At 41.2% G+C, this 22,212-nt stretch overlaps 1 protein-coding gene across 1 annotated transcript; it reads left to right on the top strand.

Annotated features, from left to right (window-relative positions):
* Positions 1–6,066: 6,066 nt before the first annotated feature.
* On the top strand, positions 6,067–7,078 carry TASL (TLR adaptor interacting with endolysosomal SLC15A4). Its single transcript, XM_044442576.1, has one exon. It carries the CDS (start codon positions 6,067–6,069, stop codon positions 6,934–6,936), a length of 870 nt encoding a protein of 289 aa, XP_044298511.1. The 3' UTR covers positions 6,937–7,078.
* The last annotated feature ends 15,134 nt before the right edge of the window (positions 7,079–22,212 follow it).

The raw sequence follows: 22,212 nt of genomic DNA, 5'->3' as shown, positions 1-22,212 counted from the left end.
ATGACCCATGAAACTGAGGGGTGAGGGGAGAAGAGAAACCTGCCAGTTACATGGCTGTAAATGAAACTTCTTTCCAATAAGCTGCATTAACAAAATCAAAGGTGGCAGCTACAAAGCTTTAAGGCACCAAAAGATCTGTGCATTATTTCTGTTCACTGTTACTCCTGCTAATTTCTTGCCTCAAAGGAGCAGCTTAATTCTTGAAGGTAAGTGAAAATGAGAATATGCCATACATAGATTAGTATTTTTTAAAACATGTAGATATATTTATTTGCTCAGTCGCTTCATTTCAAAGGCTCTTGGTGTTACTTGTATAATTTAAATGAAGGGAAAACTAGACTTGTCAGGATTTTACCTGCAATCTAAATGACAAACTAAACCAGTTTAACTGAGGAACTTGGATATGTATTAAAAGTGTTACATTGAGAAATGAGGTGTGCATTTCTAAATTTCTGTCATAAATCATACTACATAAATGTGTATTGAGGAAAATAAGGTCAGTTGTGAAAAGGACAGTTAGAAGTCACATAGTTGTGACTTTATCATATCTAAAATGCACCCAAACCTGACTGAGCATATGCAAAGAATGATCAAGGAGCTACTCTCGCAGATATTGTAATATGCCTTTATTATCTACAGTTTACAGATGCAGTAAGTCACATGCAGGGTACTCTTGTGCTAATGCCATCTCTGCTCACTCTGCAATAAGACATCCATCATCATTTATCCTCTTCAAGCTTTTATTGTAGTGTCTAAAACCAGAGTAATCGTAGGCTGGTGATATTACCCTTTTAGTCAAGTCCAAATAGACTATGGTTTTGCATTTATCCTCTCCTTTCACTGTTTACTCTTCCCTGGCATAGATCAATTACCCTCTAGGATGAGTGGCTGTAGGCAGTATATGTGAATAGTTGGGTTATATCCCTTATCACAGAACATTCAGTCTCATGTGAATGTTTACAGGAAGCTTGGAACCTATCATACCTGGCAACAATATTGAACATGTTTTCTTAACTGGTTGCCTCCAGACATGTTGGACTGCAGTCCCTATCATCCCAGGGGGCATGTTCAGTGGGGATCATGGAAGCTATAGTCTGAAGGGCACAAGTGGGAAAGGTAGATACAGAAGCAATGTTCTACAGGGAAACAGTAAAGAAGCAGTCACGAAAATAAAAACAGCGCAAGCTGTGCTGCTTTTCTGAAAGCAAACAGAAAATTTTGTAATTCTATTTGCCAAGTGATTGTTTGCTCCTGACTTTTTCTGAAAGGGAATGGATGACCTCTGCTCTATTTCCCCAAAACTACTGACCTATTATCTCTTAACGAAGAGCTTACTTAGGCTTCCTTTAGGGTAGGTAGGTAAAAGCACTGCAAAGACAGCTGAATCATTATGTTCACTTGCAGAGAGTCAGCCTGCTGAGATTTCTCTCTGAAGCTTCTTGAAATATGCGTAGGATAGAAGAGACATTTCTGAACAAAAACCACCCAATCACCTTAAGTTCTCTTGTGCCAAATGTCCTGACCCTTCTTGTTTGTTGCCATTTGTCTGTGAAGACAGACTATGATCTGATCATGAAATGTAATCACTCTAGTAATAGGTGGCTAGGCCACCTAACCTGGAAAATGTATAATTCAGGCATTGCTACATAGCATACTCTTCTACCTTTCTTCCTCCTTCCAGGTTCAGTTCCTGGAATCTTCAGGTAGGACTGGGAAAGAAGCCTTTCCAAAATCCTGAAAGACCAAGTCAGTGCAGACAATAGTGAGCTTGTTGGGTGGAAATGCAGCTTTCCACGGTCCAGGGAATGTGCTGGTCTTATTTTTATAGATCAGTGAAGGCTGCTTATAATAATTTTATTTTCTGTAATTCTACTGCCTTTAATCCATCTTCCCTCCTGACTTCCCAGGTCATATTTTCAGCACCTTAACCCTGGCTTGACCAGCCATTTTGTAAGGCGCTGAAGTGCATTGCACTCTGATATCTCATTCTGCAGATGAGCCACTGTCCTACTACACTAGAATAACAAAACCAATAGTTTCATTTCAGCCCCATCTCACCTTATGGTTGGAAAAGGAAGTGAAAATAATTTGCTTCAAGGAATTATGTACCAACATAGAACAAAGATTGTTTTAAAAAAGAATCCGTGAAAGAGAGTGAATGCAGATTCAAAACTGATTATTTTAGAGAGAAAGACTCAGTATGTGATAAGGCATTTATCCATTTACATCCTGGGTAAAACTTAGCTCTGCAGTCTCTCCCCCCACACCCATGCTTTAAAGATCTGAATGTATATAAATCAATGCTCTGATTATGACTTCTCTTTATCTGCCTAAAGGTTGCTTTTATCTCATCTCTTAATTGTTTGCATTATGCGGCTATCGTATACAGAAATAGAGCCCTGGTGGACAAGGGACCAAGAGCCTCTCTACTCCAAAAGTGTATTTCCACAGTAGCCAGCCTGAGGCCTACTGGGTGCCCACAAACAGGACATGGCATGAGTGAATAGAACCCCCTCCCCCATCTTCTCCTGTTACTGGTATTAAGAGGCATATTGCAGGGGTCCTCAAACTTTTCCACCGGGGGCCAGTTGAAAGGTGCCAGTGCTGGGTGCAGGCCGGCAAGGGGGCAGGGGTGCCACATGCGGGTGCATGTGCTGAGGCGGGGGCGGGGTGCCCAGTGAGGCGAGGTGAGGCGAGGCGTGGGCGGATGGGCACAGCGAGGAGAGGGGAGGTGCGGGCAGGGGTGGGCATGTGCCGCGAAGCGAGCGCATGGGGCAGCGGCTTGCTTGCTTGGAGATCATTTTCTCCAAGTGAGCAAACCACTGCCTCCCCACACACAGGGCAAGGTGGGTGGCGGCGGTGGGTGTGCGCGTGCGTGGGCGCGGCGGGTCCAAATGGGCATGGCAGGCCAGATCCAGCCCCCGGGGCGTAGTTTGAGGATCCATGGCATATTGTCTCTGATCCTGGGGTCATGGAGCCCTTGATAGCCTTATCCTCCATGATTATTTTTAAAAAGTAATCTGCCTTTAAAGCCGTCTATGGTTTTTTAATAAATTTTTTCTTAACATATACAAATACATAAAAAAGTAAAATAGAAAAAGCTAGTATAAACAGAACACACTAGCGTGAACAAGATAAACAAAATAAACAAGATTGCCAAGGGAATTTTAATGTTAATTGCACATCTTTGATAGTGAATTCCATAGTTTAAGTATGTTGTTTGTGAAGAAGCCCTGAACCTCCCAGCACGCAGCGTTATTGAATGATCCTGACTTTTAGTATTATGTGGCAAGGAGAAAAACATAAAACATAATTTTATGCATCTCATGCTTCCCTAGCACATGTATCCTTTTTTTTCCTACAAGAAAAAACTCTGCATGTTGCTGGGAGGATGTTTGGAAGGATCCCAAACATCGCTCATGCTCGCTCGCTCGCGCACGCGCTCGCTCTCTCTCTCTCTCTCTCTCACACACACACACACACACCCCTACCTTCAAGCAATCTTTTCTGTGAATGTCATGGTAATCTGGCTCCAGTAGACTATGGTACCAGCTGTTAACATGCTGAGAATCTCCAAACTCAGTGTTTCTGCATGATATTGAGCTGGTTTAGATTCTGTGGGGAGCAAATGTATGGTCACTGGAGAGCATTCCCAGGACTGAAGGATTCTTGGAACTGAAGGCTTCTTCAGTGTCCCCTCTCCAAAGTGCCTGATGATCCTCCTGACTTGCTGGCAACAGCCCAGTCTGAACCAGAAGGGTGAAAACCAAAGGACTGAATCCCCAATGGCTTGGATTTGATGTTCTCTGGGCATAAAATACATATTTTTGTAATTTCTAGACTAGAGGCAGAGAAACCTTTTCAGCCTGAAGGTTAAATTCACTTTTGGGGAAGCTCTTGGATGCTGCCTTCCAGTAGTAGGTGGGACTGAAGGCAAAAGCTTTTATTGGCACTGACTCAGCCTTAGGAGAGGGATATCAAGTTTGGGAATGGAGGAGAGACTGCACAAAACTCAGGAAGTCCCCAAATGTTGATTTGGGGGTGGGGTATGGAAAGCAGGGAATGGAAACCACTGGAGGACCAAACTTGTCTCCCAGAAGGTTTGGATTATGCTTCCAGGCCTGAGGTCCACCCACCCTTTTCCAGACAATACCTAATGCATTCCTGGTAGCAAGTAATAACCATGAATGATGACTGGTTTGTTTTCCAGGGCCCTTGTAAATGCTGCATCTACTTTTCTCTTTTATTAATTTTATTTTGGTAGCTAGAATAATTTACTCAGAGACTGGGTACACCTTTTATTTTCGTGTCTCACTGTTTCACTGGAAGTGCATAAATCCTAAAGTGCATACTTGATAAAAATTTGGGGTGTGTGAGTGTGTGTACATAAGCATGCACATATCTCAGGGTGAATGTTTAAAAGAATTTTAAGACACTTAAGACATAAATTAAGATTTAAAAGTCTTCTGGCGTAAGACCAGAGTTAAGCTGAATGAATTTAGGAAATGGGAAACTTAGGCTGATGCCTTAACAGGTGTGTCCCATGATCAGTAATGATGTGAATTGCCAAGAATTGTGATTACCTACAACTTCCTCTTCATGCATCTAAACCTTTACTTGCTCATCCAGGGTCTAATCCAAATAGCTAGTTTGGTTTCTGGGATCAGCAAAGATGTCCCACAGTGCCTTGGTTTTGATATTGCTTTATGAAGCATATGAACTTTACTGTGAGAGGGATAATGCAGGCCCCTGATCACACTGAGAAATCTACTCAAATTCAAGCAGATACAAGTAGAATGCTTCAGGCTGGGCACAGCTTGGCATGAGGCCGATGTGTGTGGACTTGTCCTTGTATAAACTTTTAGCTCTTACAGCCAAATGTTAGAATGAGACTCTAGACTCCTGTAAATAGTCCCTTATTGATTTATTGAACACATTCCACTTAACTAGTTCCATCAGACTTTCTAAGCAGATTACATCAAAAATTTATAACAATGAAAACAGAATAACCAATATAGCAATAAAATAACAACAATAAAACAATAATAAACAGAATGCATAGCAATAAAAATGTAACAGTATATACAATAACATATGCAATAACAATACATGGATGAAAGTTAAGGGGTGATGAATTTAAAAAGTATAGGTTAAAACAATAAGACTGTATACAAAGAACCCTTTTAAAATTATACAGAATAGATTCTGTTGTTAAAATGTTTGGAAAATAAAGCTGTTTTTGCCTGGCACCAAAAAGATTGTAATGAAGGTGTCAGGTAACTTGCTCTTGGGAGGCTAAGAGAAGGCTCTTCTGCTGTTTGCTGTCCTCTTTACTCCTTGGAGAATGGCTCTTTCAGAAGGGCCTCCAAATCAGATCTTAGGGATGCTCTGTATTAGCAGCAGTCCAGCTTAAAAATGAAACTGAGCTTGCATGACATAACTTTGCTAGCAGCTGCCGCCTCATGCTTTAATGAGGCAGGAAAACCTCCATAACTTTTGAACCCCTACAGGGAACTTCACTAACCAATGAAGGATTGCCTTCCTCACCAGGCTTAATGAATTACATCAGTTGTTTTCAACAAAACTTTAGTTTAAATTTTGGCATATTTTTGACCCCATCAATTCAATCATGGATACCAAGTTTCAGATTAATAGCTTGGAAAGTTTCATTTCTATAAATAATAGACTGTTGGGTCCTATCATGGTGGATCTTTTTTCTTTTGCTTATCTTGATAAATGCAGTACTGCTGTTGTCCTTTCATTTAAAGCTTTATATATCTATACTGAATTGGAGAAGCAGTTGAAAGATTTCTGACCATCCACGTTGTGCCTAGCATAGGTTACCGTGGTCAGGTGTGACATATGAGTCAGAAATCTTTACTTGGCAGAGACGTCTGTGCTTTTACATGCTACTCCCCACTAATACGATTTCTAGACTGACACATAACATTCACATAGCCATAGCCATTCCAGTCACTAAAACAATCTAGCCCTGATATGTTATTTCATGACAATATTTTAATGTATCCCATTGGCCTGACATGTTTCCTTTTCTTTTTCCAAAGAATGTTGTCAGAAGGCTATCTCTGCAGAATTCCCTTTCATGATTCCTTGAATGACGTGCTTTGCAACAAGCAGCGAGAAGAATCGGTGCATGAGCTGAAGTCTTTAAATGGTGTTAAATATGAATCAACTGAGGAAACATGTGACAGAAATCTGTTTTGGAGGGGTAAATCTGTTGGCAAGTTGATCTACTCTGTGTGTTCCAAAGAAAACAGAAGCAGTAGAAGACAAAAGGACATGGTGGCACAAGCTACGCAAAAAGCAGTGTTTGAAAGGCAAACCTCAGCTGCTGTGGAAACCTGCATGGGATCTGCCATAAGCAGAGACACATACCTGGTGCCATCTTCTTGCAAGAGCATTTGCAAGAATTATAATGACCTGCATATTGCTGGTGACCAGGTGTTGCCTATGAGCTCTGTGAAATGCAGCTTTACTTATGACAGTGGGATTGGCCCATTTCTGGAATCATCAGAGATCCCACCACCAGTGGAATCCATATCAGTGTCACCAACTGAAGTCCCATGCAAGCCAACTCAGGGGTATTCATCTTGCTGGCAAGTGCCCAGTATCATGCAACACCAACAGCCTCTCTCTAATTCAATACTGAATAACTACTTGGAGGAGAAGGTGGCAGAGTTGTACAAGTATTATATCATGGATGGCATGGACCCCACAAACATCTTGGCATCAGAATTCATCATGACCAATGTAGATCAAATCAGCATGAAGCTCTCACAAGAGAGGAACATGAAGGCAACCAAGACCAGAGATATGGTCATTAACTGCCTACTGCGACTAGCCAGTGAGAAGGTCTCCACTGAAATCAGCACTCCTAGTCTCCACATTTCCCAGCTGAGCACTGTGACAAAATAATACTTGTACGCAACTGGACATCTCAACTGTGCACTCACTGCTTGGAAGCCTCCAGCCTTGAAGGTTTCTAAGTGTGTTATACTTGCCTGGCTGAGGCCTGCAGAATGGGAGGAACATTAGAAGTAATTTTTGCCCCCTTAACTTCTCTTCTTGCTTCTACTCTAGATAGGTTTTCAGCACCCTCTAATGGGAGGGAAGAAGCTTGAATAAATCATATCCAGGCTTCTCCAGTCGCCTCCCCTCTCTACCTCACAGAATCTTCCCTTGTCTTCCTCTCTGAAGTTTCCAGAAAGGCAGCTAGTGTCATCTGTGGTGAGCAGGGGGCTGGATCTCTGACTCTCTCTCCCAAAGTTGGAGCATTCTATCCATTGGGAGATGGTCAGAGTACCAAATAGGTGAACTCCTGTAAAACTGATGTGTTTAGAAACATATGGGATACTTCCATATTTTTTTAAAGTAAACAATTCTGTTTTTCCAGCAATTGAATTTTTCTTTCCTCCCTCTACATTTTTGGCTTCCTTCCAATACAATGTGCTTTTGCCTATCAACATAGTTTTAGTTTTTCCCTTCTTATTTTGCCTGTCAAGCCAAAATTGGGACTGTGTGTAGGGTGTGGTGGGCATCGTTAATGAACATTTTCATTCCCCCTTTCTGTGATTTATTTCTTTTGTAATGGTATCCACAAAAAGGGGGCAGTTTTTGTGGAGGGATACCCCTCACAGAGGGGGCAGGCATAAGAGCAAGACAGAACAGTTGAACACCATGCTGCCCTACTGATAAACAACCTACAAAACCTATCAACCATGAAGTTTCCCCCAGCACTGCACTAATGTGTGAGCAAATGAAACCAGTCAACTGCCCATGGACAATCTTGTTTCTAGCACCACCGTCAATGGCTATCTATGGGGTGAAAAAAGAGTAGAAGATGCGCAGGGGTGGGGTGGGGTGGGGGGACAGGGAGTGCAGCAATCATTTTGAGCAATGAAAATTGAATTTTAACCTTCTTTTCTGATCTTCCTTTCTTTCTTCAATATTTGAGCCCTAAAACACCCCAAATGGACATACGATTTACAAGTGTGGCCTGCAATAAAATGTTACAGTGTGGAGTGCTCTTGTTTCCAGGATAATGCATTTCATTCTCTTTTGCTCTGCCCTCCCCTCCCCTCCCCTCCCCTGCCCTGCCCTGCCCTCCCTCTTGGTTCTTGATCCTGCACATTCACTTCAATTGTATTCTTTTTAGGACTCAACCCCTAAAGATTAAAATAAAAATAAAATTGTATACCTGTGCAAATCTTAGGGCTCTCCAGAACTCCCTACAACCTCTGTGCTAATACCTCTTGTCAAAGCATCATTGATAAGTGCCAGTTTGGCTACTAAAGGAACAGCACTCAGAGAACAGAGATAACAATATGATTTATTTGATTGGATTATAAGTGTCAAACTGGGCTGGGTAACAAGCTTCTGAGGTCTTTGTCAGTTGAAGTAAGAGATAAATGTCATTAATTACTATTTTGCAGCATTCTTTTATTAAGCTATTAACAAATAGACTATTCATATTAGCCTTGCAGATCAGTGAATTAAATGAATTATGGATGAATTAATTAATCTAAATAATTCTAATCAGTGATTTAAATGGCATGTGGACCAGACTTGCAATCATGGAAAGTCACAGAATGGGGAAGTAATAGTATAACCAAATAGACTGAAGTAAGAACTGCTCCCCCACCCCTTATTTTAGAATGCTTTCAATTTCCTGTATTTTTCCATCCTGCAGTTAAAGGTCTGTGTTATAATATTCAGTCTATATTTGTAGATGCTCTTTCTTTCAGAGGCCTTTCCTTCCATTTACAATAGTAGCTTTTTTCTAAAGAGCTGTGTCTTGCCATGATTTTTTCATAAATGTAAACTGATTCTAGACTCTGACTTGTAGGAATGGTACAATAGTATGCATGTTATGTATGCCAAATAGGCATTACATCATCAGCTTTGTATTGTAAAAGGCAAACTCCTGGTAACATGTTGAAAGATGGAGGTTGCTAGGTCCCTGTTTGGTAAAATAAGATTTTTAAATTTAGAGTGTGACAGAAAACCAGTCTGTTTCAAGTAATTCAGCAAAGATAATTTTGGTTTGTGGCACCTTCCTGAAAGTGCTTATTATTATAATTACTACTAATTACTACTACTACTATTAGTATTCTAAGTGCTGCTGTATTTTATATAGGTACCTTGGCTCATGAACTTAATTCCTTCCAGGACTCTGGTCATGACCCAAATTGGTTGTGAGCCAAGTCAAATTTCCCTATAAGGTTCAATGTAAATAAGGTTAATCTGTTTTGTAACTATTTTTTTAATCACAAAAATTTGAAGCGGGTGCTCTGGGGTGGGGGGAGGGAAGACCGGCATACTCGCATGCGGGCTTGGGGGGGAGAATGGGCGTTATCACGGGTGCGCTGGGGGGGTTCTCCCATCTCTCCCCCCACCACCATGCCTGTGATTGTCACCCGATGCTGAGTTTGTGACCTGAGGCAAAAATTTTCAGAAATTTCTGTTCACGACCTGATTTGGTCATGAACTGAGGCATTCATGAGCTGAGATACCACTGGATGTATATGTGTGTGTGCGCGCGTGTGTGTGTATCTATCCCATCTCTTCTCTAAGGAGCTGCAATGTGTACATGCTTTCCCTTTTTCTTTTAGCATGTGTTATTGGGAGGTACTGATTGGCCTAACGTGGCCCAGTGAACCTCCTGGCTAAGTAAGATTTTGAACCTTAGTTTGACTTAGTTTCTTCAGTCCAATTCTCAGCCTCTGCCCACACTGGCTCAGTGTTTAATTGCTTAGATATAGGTTGAAAAACAAATTGAAGAAATGATTGTCCTTCCCTATCCCACCTAGACCACAACTGTTTTAAGGAATGGCTCAATTTTGCATGTGTTCAAAATATTCCAGAAGTATGTTTTAGGATGACTTGTTCATAGATGGGTGTGGCATACTTAAAGGCTTAAAAAGAATTCTGAATGTACTCCAGAAAGCTAAGAGTTCTTGATTCCCACAGAAACAAAAATATCTTAAGTACTGTTCTTTTCCTAGTGTCAACATTCTTTGCTTAGGCATGTGAAGAACAGCTGATGTCTCATTCTCAAACACAAGCTCATGGTCATTCCTTTGAAACAGCAATGTAATCTTATATATATCCTATCCTAAGAGGAAGAAAAAAAAACCTCCTATAAAAGCCTGTTTAATCTTTAATCACCTTCATCTGGGGAAATTCTGGATGAAACACAGGTACACAAATTACTTCTAGAGGAGTAGTGATTCCTCTGATCATGAATGCATGTATTCCAGAGAACTAGGGAAAATAAATAAATGTGTGATAAAAGTAATTAAATGTGTCATAAAAATGTGAAAATATTCACTCACTTGAATGGAAACAATTAGTATTATGTACCTCTGTCTGTCCCAGTTGAAGGGGAATATACTGTTTACATAAAGGAACAACATTCCTTCCTAATTATTTTATATATTTCCTCTATATTTGTGTAAGAGATAATGAATTTGAGGCAGCCTTGTTAAATATAAGAATTGTTTAAATTATTGGAATTTAAAAGATCCTGTAGGTGTTAAAGAATTGCAGGAATATAAGACCATTTTAGCTTCTGTTCTTTTAATATTCCACTTGACATGGACTGTGAATTTACTTTTTTTTCGTGACCTTGTGCCTGTATTCTGATTGTAAAGGTAAGATCAACTGCATACAAGAAAAGTAATTGATCTCTGTTTCATCTTGATGGATTTAGATAACCTCTGAATCTTGCCTTTGGCTGTGATCAGCATTTCATATTAGGGACTACAAGCAAGGGCTCCTACTAATTAAAGTTATTAGGAAACCGGGATGGGTGTAGATGAGGATGATTTTTTTATTTCAATACCACCCAATAACTGAAGTTCTTTGGAAGGCTTAAAACAATACATAAAATCTGATAGAAAATACAATGAACAATAACAAATAATACAATTTACAATACAAGAATTACAAACCAAATTTAAGACAAACTTTAAAAGCTACAATTGCTTATACAGATTAAATAATAACCTTGTTTAAGCAGCTGTGATACATAGCATTTTGGTACAGTCTTAACTAGTACCAAAAAGGTATTAAAATTGGTGCCAGGTGGACTTCAGCAGGGAGCTTGTTCTACTGAACAGTGGGTCCACCATTGAAAATGATGTTTTCCTTGTTGCCACCAACTGAACTTCCCACTACTTGACTGTAGTATCTTGGTAAGTTGTGGTTGGGAGAGGTATTCCATCTGGCACTGTGCTCCTGAGCCATGCAGTGTTTTATAGGTGAAACCCAGCATCTTTTATTGGCTTGGAAGTGTACAGGCAGCTAATGCTAGTGGTCCAGAATAGGTATTAAATGTTCAGACCATCTGGTTCCTATTACTTATCTGGAAGCTGTATTCTGAGGCTTCTGAACAGTCTTCAAGGGCAGCCCCATGTGGAGTTCATTGCAGTAAATTAGTTTAGAGATTACCATTGGTTACTGTCCAATAGGCGTGTAGCTGGGCCACCAGCTGAAGCTGGTAGAAGCCACCCTGTCCCACCGAAGACAACTGGGCCTCAGGTGACAAAGATGTCTCAAAAAGCATCACCAAGCTATGAACCTGCTCCTTCAGGGGGAGTGCAAGCACTATCCAGAACAGGTTGAACTCCCTCCTCCTGTCAGAGGAACTGTCCAAAATAGCATCTCAGCCTTGTCTGGCATGAGTTTCAGTTTGTGAGCCCTCATCCAGTCCATTGTCTCAGCCAGGCACCAATTCAGCACAGTCATAGCCTCACTTACTGAAGAAGAAAAGGAGGAATGGAGCTGCATGTCATCAGCATACTAATGACACCACATTCCAAAACTCCAGATGACCCAATTCGGTGGATTTGTGCATGGGAACAAGCCTGACATCTGAGGAAATCTTGTATTGCAGAGTCCAGGGACTGAGCAATATCCCCAGGCACCTATTCTACATTCTGGCATTGGCTGTCTGAGCAGGAGCAGAACTACTGCAATGCAGTGCTCCATGTTCCCAATCCAGGCAGCTGCCTCAGAAGGAAACCACAGCAGATAATGCTGAAAGATCCAGGAGTACAACATTCTACTTGTCTCTCTCTCAGAAGAGGTCATCATACAGGGTAACCAAAGCTGTTTCCATTCTAAAACCTGGCCTGAACCCCAGCTGAAATAGACCCAGATAATCAGTTTTACTGATGAGTGCCTGGAGATGGTTGGTCAGCACCTGTTTAAAAACCTTGCTAAGGAAAGGGTTTTTGTCACTTGCCTAAAATTATTTGGATAATCTTGGTCCAGAGAGGATTTCTTTAGCCATGCCCTCACCACTGCCTGTTTCAGGTGGCATGGGACCACTCCCTCCTATCACCTCCCTGGCTGTTCCCTCCTTGGTAGCTTTTATTAGCCCAGAGGGGCAAGAATCCAGTATGGATGTGGTTGCATGAACCTGTCCAAGTACCTGGTGGACCACAACATCGTAACAGACAAGCTCTGCCAGATCAGGTAGGGAGTGAGCTAGATTAAAGGGTGGATGGTTCACCAACAGAATCCCTGATATGATGGCCCAATACAAGTTAAAACACTCTAGACCGGAACTCAGTGAGACAGGGAGCCTAGAGAAAGAGATCCCTTTCCCACAAACCACAGGAACACCCCCTCCTTGGGTCCCCAGTCTTCCTTGATGCTACACCAAGTTTCTTGGTAGGGAAGAGGCTAGGTCTCCACTATTCACCTATCCAGATTTTGCTATACATGCCACATTGGCTACCTCACCCACTATTAATCATGGATGAGGGAGGTCTTATTGTGCACCATTCTGGCATTTGAAAGCAGCTCCTGAAGACTTGCAAGAAATAGCAAACCTGCACTTATGAGGAGGGCCAGAGCATGGTGCAGTTGTTAACTGCCTGGGCCGCATTCCCCTTATGTATGTAGCCCTCCACCCCACACCATATCTCCTTCTCCCTGTCAATTGACACCCAGCAGCTCCTCCTGCTTGGTCCCATATACTCCCGCCACTGCACATGCACAGGGCCTGTGAAAGAGAAGAAAGACTTGAGAAAGCTCTCAGTAAATTGTAGCTGTCCCCAGAAGCTTTCTTTAGGCACCAGGCGCTGATGCTGGATCTGTTAAGAAACACTCCTCATTAACTAAAACATATTCACTTAGAACTAATTCCAAATAATTTTGTATAGTATTGAGGACTAGCCATGGTTTGTATAGGTCTCAATTCTGTTCTTCCTCCCCCATCTGCTCATGTTAGATGGTCCTCCACTCATATTATGGTTGGTTGTAAAGATACATTCCTGCATTATCTATAAAATAATTTCTAAAATACCTGGTTTCATAGATATTCAAATATCTTAAAAGATTTGTTCTGGCATTTAAGGACTGATCTTCATTCTCTACCTTTCCTTTGCCTCTTCTCCCCTTGAGGCAGCACACATCTTCCTCTCTGTTTAATGAAGTGAGCCTCTTTGTGAGACAATAATTGTCTGGAAGGCAGGATTTAAAAAACACATTCCATTAAAGAAATATTCCTAGCTTGTTTGCTTCACCATGCTATCTAGAATACAACACACAGATAGATTACTCTTTTGAGTGGTTAACAAAAACGGGAGCAAAATCTGGACATACATGATTCCTATGTTACTTGATTTAATGTTTGTTCTGAGAATAGATGTAGGATAAAACAAAATAATTCCAATCTATTATTTTCCATACATTTATTGATGCAGTTTTCTTTGGAAGAGAAAGGCAACTGAAAAGCATTACCAGTCACTATTTTCTTTTTGTCTGAAATGCTTTCTTTGGCATCCCCTACACCTGAATGAAACACAATGAAGGGGCTTTCATTGTCCACAGCCTCAGTAGCCATGGCAATGGAAGTAGAAGAGGCTTCTGAGAATGTGTTTTTTGACAGAGAAATTAAACTGTGCACCACCGAGACCTCTGTTTTTCTGTGAGCTTCTTGGAATTGGACTTTGATCGTATTACTATTTGATATCATATCGTATCATATAATTCACTATTTATGAGTTAATGTCACTTTGCAGAACGTAGCTAACCTTTCTTGGCCTTTTTGGAGAAGGCTCAGTAATAAATACATGTTTGGAATGGCTCACAAAATTGTTTCCTTATTTATTTATTTAGTCCTTTCTTCGTTGGTTATTTTTCTTTTGTAGTTAACTAATGTGAGAGCATTACCCCTGAGGTCTAGTACAAACTAAAGCAGTTGTGAAGATAATACGCTGTGATCGTTGATTGGCAGTGCAAATATAGTCCAAACAGCGCCATTTCGTGACCAGCTTTATGCAAAATGAAAGTCCCTTAAATAAGTAGGTTCTTGAGCAGACTTTTTAGTAAGATAAGAACAACATAGCAAAGATTTAAAAAGTATGCATGGTATGGAGACAGCAGATAGCAAAAATATTTTTCTACCTCTGATTTTAGGAATCTGAGTCACCCAATGAAATGGTTTGGTGACATATTCAGGGCAGATGAAAATGCATAATAATTCACACAAAGCATAATGATGTGAAACAATTCACTGCCATTTGATAGGAAGATGAAATTAATTTCAATAAAGACTAGGAAATTCATGGAGGACTTACCAGTGACTATATAGGATTTCTTCATTCATTTCAGAGGACTATTAGTCACTGGAGGACAAATGGCATAGGAGGGCAGGACAACTGCCTTCATGCTCAGCTTGTGAGTTTCTTACAAGCATCTCTTTAACTACTCCAGGCAATGGGATGATGGACTAGCTGGTCTAATCTAACAGAAGTTTTCTTGTGTTCTTAAGCATCATTGAACACTTTGGTCTCAAGGCCTGCTTTCTGCATGCACTGTTGTACATGTGGCCTTGATTATGTACATTAACTAGGTGTGCTGGGTGGAAGGTTCTTTCTCTTGGAAAAGGGTTGGATTCAACAGCCACTTGAGCCCTATGCCAAGGTTTCAAACAGGGATTCTTCCATCCTGCCAGGGATTCAATTTGGGATCTTCTGCATGCAAAGCACATGCGCTACCACTGCACCCCAGACTGTCTTGGACAACTGGTGGACCTATGAAATACAGTTTGCAGCCTAAGATTTCTGAGCTTGCAATGTGTTTGAAAAAATGAAATAAAAACTCATTTGAGAACTTATGTACATTTTTAACATAGGCGAAGAAAAATGCATGCCATTCTGAAATATGTATACTTTTGTTAATGAGGCCACATGTCCAAAATACACATATATTTAAAATGTGCACAAAATATGTATACAATTAAAAATGTGCATAAGTTTCCATTTAGACTTGGTCACATGGTCATTTAGAAGGATATCAGAATAAGCTTGACATCAGCAATAAACAATAAACAATGCTTTTGAGACCATATTCATGCATATCTAAATATTGTTTTAAAGTTTTTGAATTCTAAGGTATTTTGTATATCTTTTCTGGATTGAAATGTGCCATATAAATAATTTGATAGATATGTGGGTGGAGAGACAGAGAACAAAGGAGGCAGTTCAAATAACTGAAATTTGAAGCCAGAGGTTCATCCTTTTGTAGAAGACATTGCTATGGTATAACATGTTGCTTTTTGGACCCATTACATGGATGCCATCTAAGTGGTTACTGAGTCACAGGAAATAACTAAACATGCTACATGATGCCACCTTATGTGGAATGCCTAATATCCCCCCCCCTCAATTTTGTATTTTATGTTAAAAATGGCCCACATTTGTTTGTGTGCATATTCATCAAATTCATTTTGAGCAACCCTTTTAAATGTTAACCATTTCCTTAGCATCTTCCCCTCTGCTTCAATGATTGCATGGATTTTGTATTGGATGTAGCAATGTAGCAACAGAACAGTGAACAGAGAATGCCAAACACCTGTAGCCATATTCAGGTGTTCTGCATCTGATTACAGCAATGCTGAGAGGAAGCATGCTAGCTCTGCTCCTGTACGTCGTGTTTGACATCATTCAATCATAGAATCATAGAGTCTTAGAACAATAAAGTTGGAAGGGGCCAAGAAGGCGATTGGGTCCAACCACCTGCTGTTGCAGGATGCCAATTTACAGCATCTCACTCAGATCAGTCAGAGGCGCTCTACTAGTTATCTCTCTCCAGTTTGAGAAGATGCTATTGATGAGCAGTCTTTGCATGTAGCCGATTTTGGATCTACCTAATACTTTTGCTATCTAGTATACTTTTTGCTAGCTTGCGTATCAGGATGTCGTGGGGCACGATATTGAAAGCTTTGCTAAAGCCAAGGAAAATTTTGTCCACAGTGTTTTCACTGTCCATTTGAGAGGTTACCTAGTCAAAAAATGAGATTAAATTAGTCTGACTGGGAAAAAGGAATTCAAGAAGTTTTGATCTGATTTTATTAATTTTGGCTAGATACCCTTTCCAGGTAGCCAGCATCTCAAAACCCCTTCCTACTCAACTCCTTGCCCTCTCTTTTATAGATAGAGTGGGCATCAAATACCTACCTTGTAGAGTTTTACAATAAAGTACTGCATTATCCTGGAAGCATGAGAGAAAATGTTGTCACAGTTTTTCAGAGGAGAAAAAGATATTAAATAGGAATGTCTGGATAAATAAATGGCAAGACGAGAAGGAGAGAGAGGGAAAGGGAGAGAGAGGTGGAATAAATCAGAGTATTTATTCTCTCAGTCCCAACCCACTGCCAGCACTTTCCCTGTCCTGCTTTGGGTGTCTTGAAAGAAAATTAGAAAGTCGGGGCTGTGTCAGTTGGGAGAGACAAGTACCTGCCTCGAGTGCAATGTCATCTGCAATGCTTTATCAGACATGCACACTTTCACATATCCCTCTTTCTCCAAGGACATCTGTGCTGAAATATTCTAGTTCAAATATTTGTACAAGACAGCCCACAGAGATGAAAGAGCTCTTTTTTTTTTCTTCCTTGGACTTCACTTCTGGCAGCAGCTGTAGCAAATCAACTGTAAAAGTATGAGCAAGGGGGATCTGCCATGCAGTTCATGTATTTCATATGCTAAAATCTATTGAAAACTCACCATTATTTCTCATAGCAGTGTTTACAAGTCCGGTGGCTTTGGAAGGATTCCTACATGGATACACAGCCAAAATGGGAAACACTCATTTGCCCCCTAGAGCCACATGCAGAAAAGTGCACAAATGCACACACGCTCAGTAACTTGCTCCCCACCCTAGCTTAGCTTAGCAGGCTGGAATGAGGTGGTTTAAACCTCCCCTTCCTGTGCACTGAGATCTTGGGATGCCTCTTTACCCCCAGCTGACTGGCACTTTTCTTTTTTTCTTCGGCGCTGATCAGCTGAGCACAGAGGAAAGTGCAAAAGGTGCCCAGAGATTAAGTCTCATGTGTTGCTGTCATTATTTACATTTCACTCCAGGCAGGCCTCCATGCTGTGGACCATGATCACAGTGGGCAGGACCCATCCTAATTCCCTGGAACCTTCCTCCCCCTCTGAATCACACTCTACTTAGTCCACCACTAAGCCCCAGTGCTTCATTTGCTCCATTTCTCCCCATCACATTCCATTGTTTCTCAGCTGTTTTCTCAGTCTAGCACTGGAGGTGGGACAGCAAACTCTTGCCCATCTCCACCAGTCTGATGGCAGCTTAACACCCCCGTGTCCTGCAGGTTTCCCTTATGTCACTTAGCATTTACTAGATGGATGGGAGAAGGCATTCATAGAACATCTCAGTTCTTTTCCTTGTGACAGAAACATCATGGCAAAGGTGGCTTTCTGCCTTTCAAGAGAGCCTGGGAGCCTTGTCTGTTTGACTCTGTTTAGGGTTCTGCATCTCCTGTCTGATGCTCCCAGCCATTTGACCATTTAGGGCATCCTCTCATGCCCTGTGATTTGTGCTTGTGACAGATCAGGGACATCAGGATCTGCAGAAGCTGCTTGGCAGTGGGCATGGCATGCAGAAAAGAGCAAACAGAGCCAGGTGACAAGGCACACACACTAGTCATGGGAAGCAAGCTAGCCTGGTGCATTCATAGGGTACATCCAGGAGGAAAGGATAAGGGATTGGTGGCATGTTTCAAGGGAACTAGTTTCAAAGACTATAGCCTGACACATGACCCCTGGCTGACTGAGAAATTCTGCCTCCCGGGGACAAGGATTCCCATGACTTAGATGGGGAGGAGTTTGCTGTCCCAGCTCCAGGGCTGGAATGAGAAAACAGAAACAAGAGGATATGACAGGGAGGAATGAAGCAATAGAGAATTAATAAACAGGGAAGTAGCTACGGGGTGGAGACTACAGAAAGACAGAAGTGCCCTTCACAATTTTCTGTCTCTCCTGCCACCTGCTTTTTCACCCAGAAAAGATTCATTTGGTATTTGCCCTAACATTCATTCCAGTATTCTGCATACCTGTCTACTTCTGTGGCCTTATGGAGATTCCACTCATGCTCCCTATTGCATTCCTCATTATTCCAGACCACTTCTCACCCTCCCCTTCATCCCAAAGATGCAGTTCTTCTGTATCATAGAATCATACAGTTGGAAAGGCTAGAAGGCCATCGCATCCAACCTCTGCTCAGGACTCTCCCATTCAGATTCTAACCAGGCCTGACCCTGCTTAGCTTCCAAGATTAGGCAGGATCAGGCACTTCAGGCTATTTTACAAACACTTAATTGTATCTGGAATGTGGAGAGAGAGAGAGAGAGAGAGAGAGAGAGAGAGAGAGAGAGAGAGAGATTTATTGCTAAATTGGTGGTGCTGTTGCATTTTTTTCCATCTAGTGAATGGAAATTCATGAATTCCATCACGTAACCAAATTAGTGTTATCCATGTATAGAAATGATTGTAGTTTCACTGCTACCCCTGGCCTACAATGGAAGATGGAAGAAGGAGGAACCAGGTGAATGGTGAATGGATCTGTATTTCTGAAGTGTACTCAGTAGGTGAGCCTGTACAACGTGCTTAGTGTTTCAAGTTCATGGTTTTTTGGAGCATAAGAACCTCAAGCCTTCTCACAAACCCAAAGCTTTTACATTTATACACTGGTTACAAAGAACAACTATACCATACAGTTTTAGTGTAATCTTTATACTGTTGAAGGCATGTATGCAAGACCAGGCACATTCTACCTGGCCTGGACAAGAAGGCCACCCAGAAGCTCTAGAGATGTAGTGATTCTCTGAGAATTCATGCTCCTTTTGCTTTGCAGAAAAGTTCAATTCTGCCTTGTGCTTATGTATAACCACAAACTGTGACCATTCAGACAATATGCAGTGTCCTTGCAAATAGATTTTGTCATCCTCAGGTCTCATATAAGCCACAAAGCAGGTTGAAAAGTGTAGTCTCCTCTTCCCAGATATGATGCAGACTCTCTCATCTCCTGGTGGCAGTTAAACAAGCTTCATGAATTTCTTGATGTGTGCTGCTTGCAGCAACCAATTTATGCATCATTAGATTTTGCAATAATTGGTTTGTATGGCTTTCTTTCCAACAAGAAAAGCAATTTTCCTAGCATCACATTTTATGTAAGTGTGCTATTAGTCATATGCTGCAGCCAGTATATTTGACTTGTTTGTTGTCTAATGTTTCAGGTGAAGACTATTTAAGATTTATTTTGTAATTTTCAGCATGCCAATGTAAAACATATAGTTTTTGCCTACCTTTCACCATCAGGTTAGAATAAATTGGCTCTTGATGCAAAATGGATGTCAAGTGTTGAAACTTCTCCATGACTGATGAGCCAAAGGCCAGATATACCACCTTCTTTTTCTTTTTAAATATTAGTTTTCTGCCTAGGATGTGCTTTCTATGCATTACTAGTGATTTTGCTTCTCCATTTGTCCTCTGAACACCCTTGAAAGGAAAGGCTTTCCTGCTGATATTCATGATATTGGAGATTGAGACACAGACTAATACAAAAATAGTTTTTGTATTATATAGTATTACAAACTGTTTGTATTAACTGTTACAGGACTATTCCTTAAGTCCAAACATTCAATAACAAACAAAGCAGCTAGCCCATATTAAGGGTTATAAGAAATGCCAGCGTGCAGTCACAGACTCACAAGCAGGAAGCTAATAGCCCAAACAGGAAATCATCCTCTTTGCTCACTGTTCTCCTTTGCTGGGTTTGACCAATACAGCATTCTTTTGGCATGTGATTTGTTCATTGCTACCCAGACTTCCTGCAGCCACTGCTGTGGTCAAGGTGGAAATGTGCACAGGACATGTTTCATATGTCTCCCAGGCTTGACCTAGGGAATAATCACATGTGCTCCTAACCTACATACATTTGATATAGGTAAAATGCATTTTTCTTGGTGGTCCATTTCAAAACACCCACTTTATGAATAGCAGCCACCCTAGTTGAGAAAAGAAGACAAGGAAAGCATAGCAGCTTTGGGAAGAATGCCTCCAGCAGCTGAATGCATGCTAATGTACCCACACTGCCGTTGAGATCAGACACTGCCTAAGAGAACCGATGTGGTGAGGAGAGGAGAGTGACAAGCCGGGACTGGGTCAAACCCCTTGGCAGCCAGCTACTGTCTCTTAGCCTTACATGGCTGCTGTGAGAATAAAATAGGACGGAGATAAGCTCCTTGGAGGAAGGGTGGGATTTAAGGACACTCAGTAAGGCGATCTTATGCATGTCTATTCAAAAGCAAATCCCACCGAATTCAGGAGGATGGGTAGGTTTATATAGGATTGCAACTGAAGTTTCCTTTGTCACTCACTGAAAAGGTGAACTGATGTTAGCTGCAGCAGAAATGGACAAGGCTTCCTTATTCCAAGACTGTTTCAGCAATGAAGTACTTCTATGCTTGGTTATTGACTTACCACAAGATGTCACTGTTTTACCGGAATAGCAGCATGCTGCAGGGCATTTTACAAGCATTACTTTTCCAGTATCTTAAAAGCTTCTTTAAAGTATATGCAGATGAATTATATAGTTTTAGCTGCAATAGAAAGGGAGAAGATGGCAAACTGTCAAGGACAAAATCAAAAGGATGTCTTTGTGACGCCTCATAATATGCCAGTGGAGACTTAGAAAGAGCCTGCTTGATCTTTGTGTGGGGCATACACTGCCATCCTACCTAAGAAATTTGGTTTTCTCATCCTTTCCCCACATTTGGCTTTTTCCTCTTGGATTTACACAAGATGTGTAAATCCCTACCTTTCAATTAAATGTCAGCTTTGTTCCAGGTGGGGATGGATGTCATGTCATTTTCTCAACATTATAGGTGACATTATGGTGATATTTTGATGCATCTCCAATGTGACAGTGCTGTGACCTTGCTGCTCCAATATTGGACACTCTTGGCCCTGCCTAATAATGATGCTGGGAAGAACAAATGGTATATGCCTATTCATCAGGGTTAAGCACAAAAATGCCCGTTAAGTTGTGTGGCATAAGCATACATACTTGGAAGTCATTTTTGTTTAAATCAATGTTCTTGCGCTCTTGTCTTCACACAGCAACCAAAGTCGATTTTTCATGCCATGGCAATCAAGAGAGCTTTGGGCTGTTTCATTTCTTAACGGTGAATAAGCACCTGTGTGTGAGTAGGTCTCACTTATGTTTGCTGCTCCACAGAAGAAGGAAACTTACTTGTTGGGGCTATTTGTGCATTGGACCATTTTCCCAATAAGTTTTGTTTGTTTTTTTCTTTGTTTGTTTGTTGCATTGGTATCCCACCTTTCTTCCAAGGAACCAAAGGTGGCACACATGGTCTTCCTCTGTTGTCTCTCTGAGGGCCTTGAAATTGAGGATATCCATAGAATACAGACAGCTGAGATTCTCTATGAAGGCACCTTTAGGACATCTCAATTTGCATTTTGCTATAACTTTCCTATAACCTCTCAGCAATAACAAAAACCTCTGTGAACTCCAGCGGTCAATGACCAGCAACAGCCACTACAGATACTGGCTTTTGTTAGTCACTTGTACTTGACACTGGTCATTTCCACCATCTGCATGGTGTTTCCCAAGCTGTCATTTACCATGGGTGTCTCCAACAGATACCAATAATTAAGGATGAGGGGTGCCCCTCCGTTTCACTTACTGCCTACATCCCCATCTCACTAGCCACTGGTAATTCAGAATGCATTCAGAGATGTGGTTAGCCAGGGCTATTTTGCAATGCTTGATTTCTAAAGAGAATAACAATATGGTGGTTCTTCTGCCTTGAAGTCAGTCCTAGAGTTCTTATTCTCGATATCACTGCATCTTCGC

The sequence above is a fragment of the Varanus komodoensis genome, unplaced genomic scaffold, assembly GCF_004798865.1.
Source record: "Varanus komodoensis strain SLA01 unplaced genomic scaffold, ASM479886v1 scaffold4, whole genome shotgun sequence".
In the NCBI taxonomy this organism is placed as follows: Eukaryota; Metazoa; Chordata; class Lepidosauria; order Squamata; family Varanidae; genus Varanus; species Varanus komodoensis.
Note: the sequence above shows the minus strand (reverse complement) of the source record. Positions and strands in the feature narration are given on the sequence as shown.

What these genes read in the sequence shown, in the direction of transcription:
- TASL (XM_044442576.1), top strand. Translation starts at nt 6,067, where the DNA reads ATGTTGTCAGAAGGCTATCTCTGCAGAATTCCCTTTCATGATTCCTTG.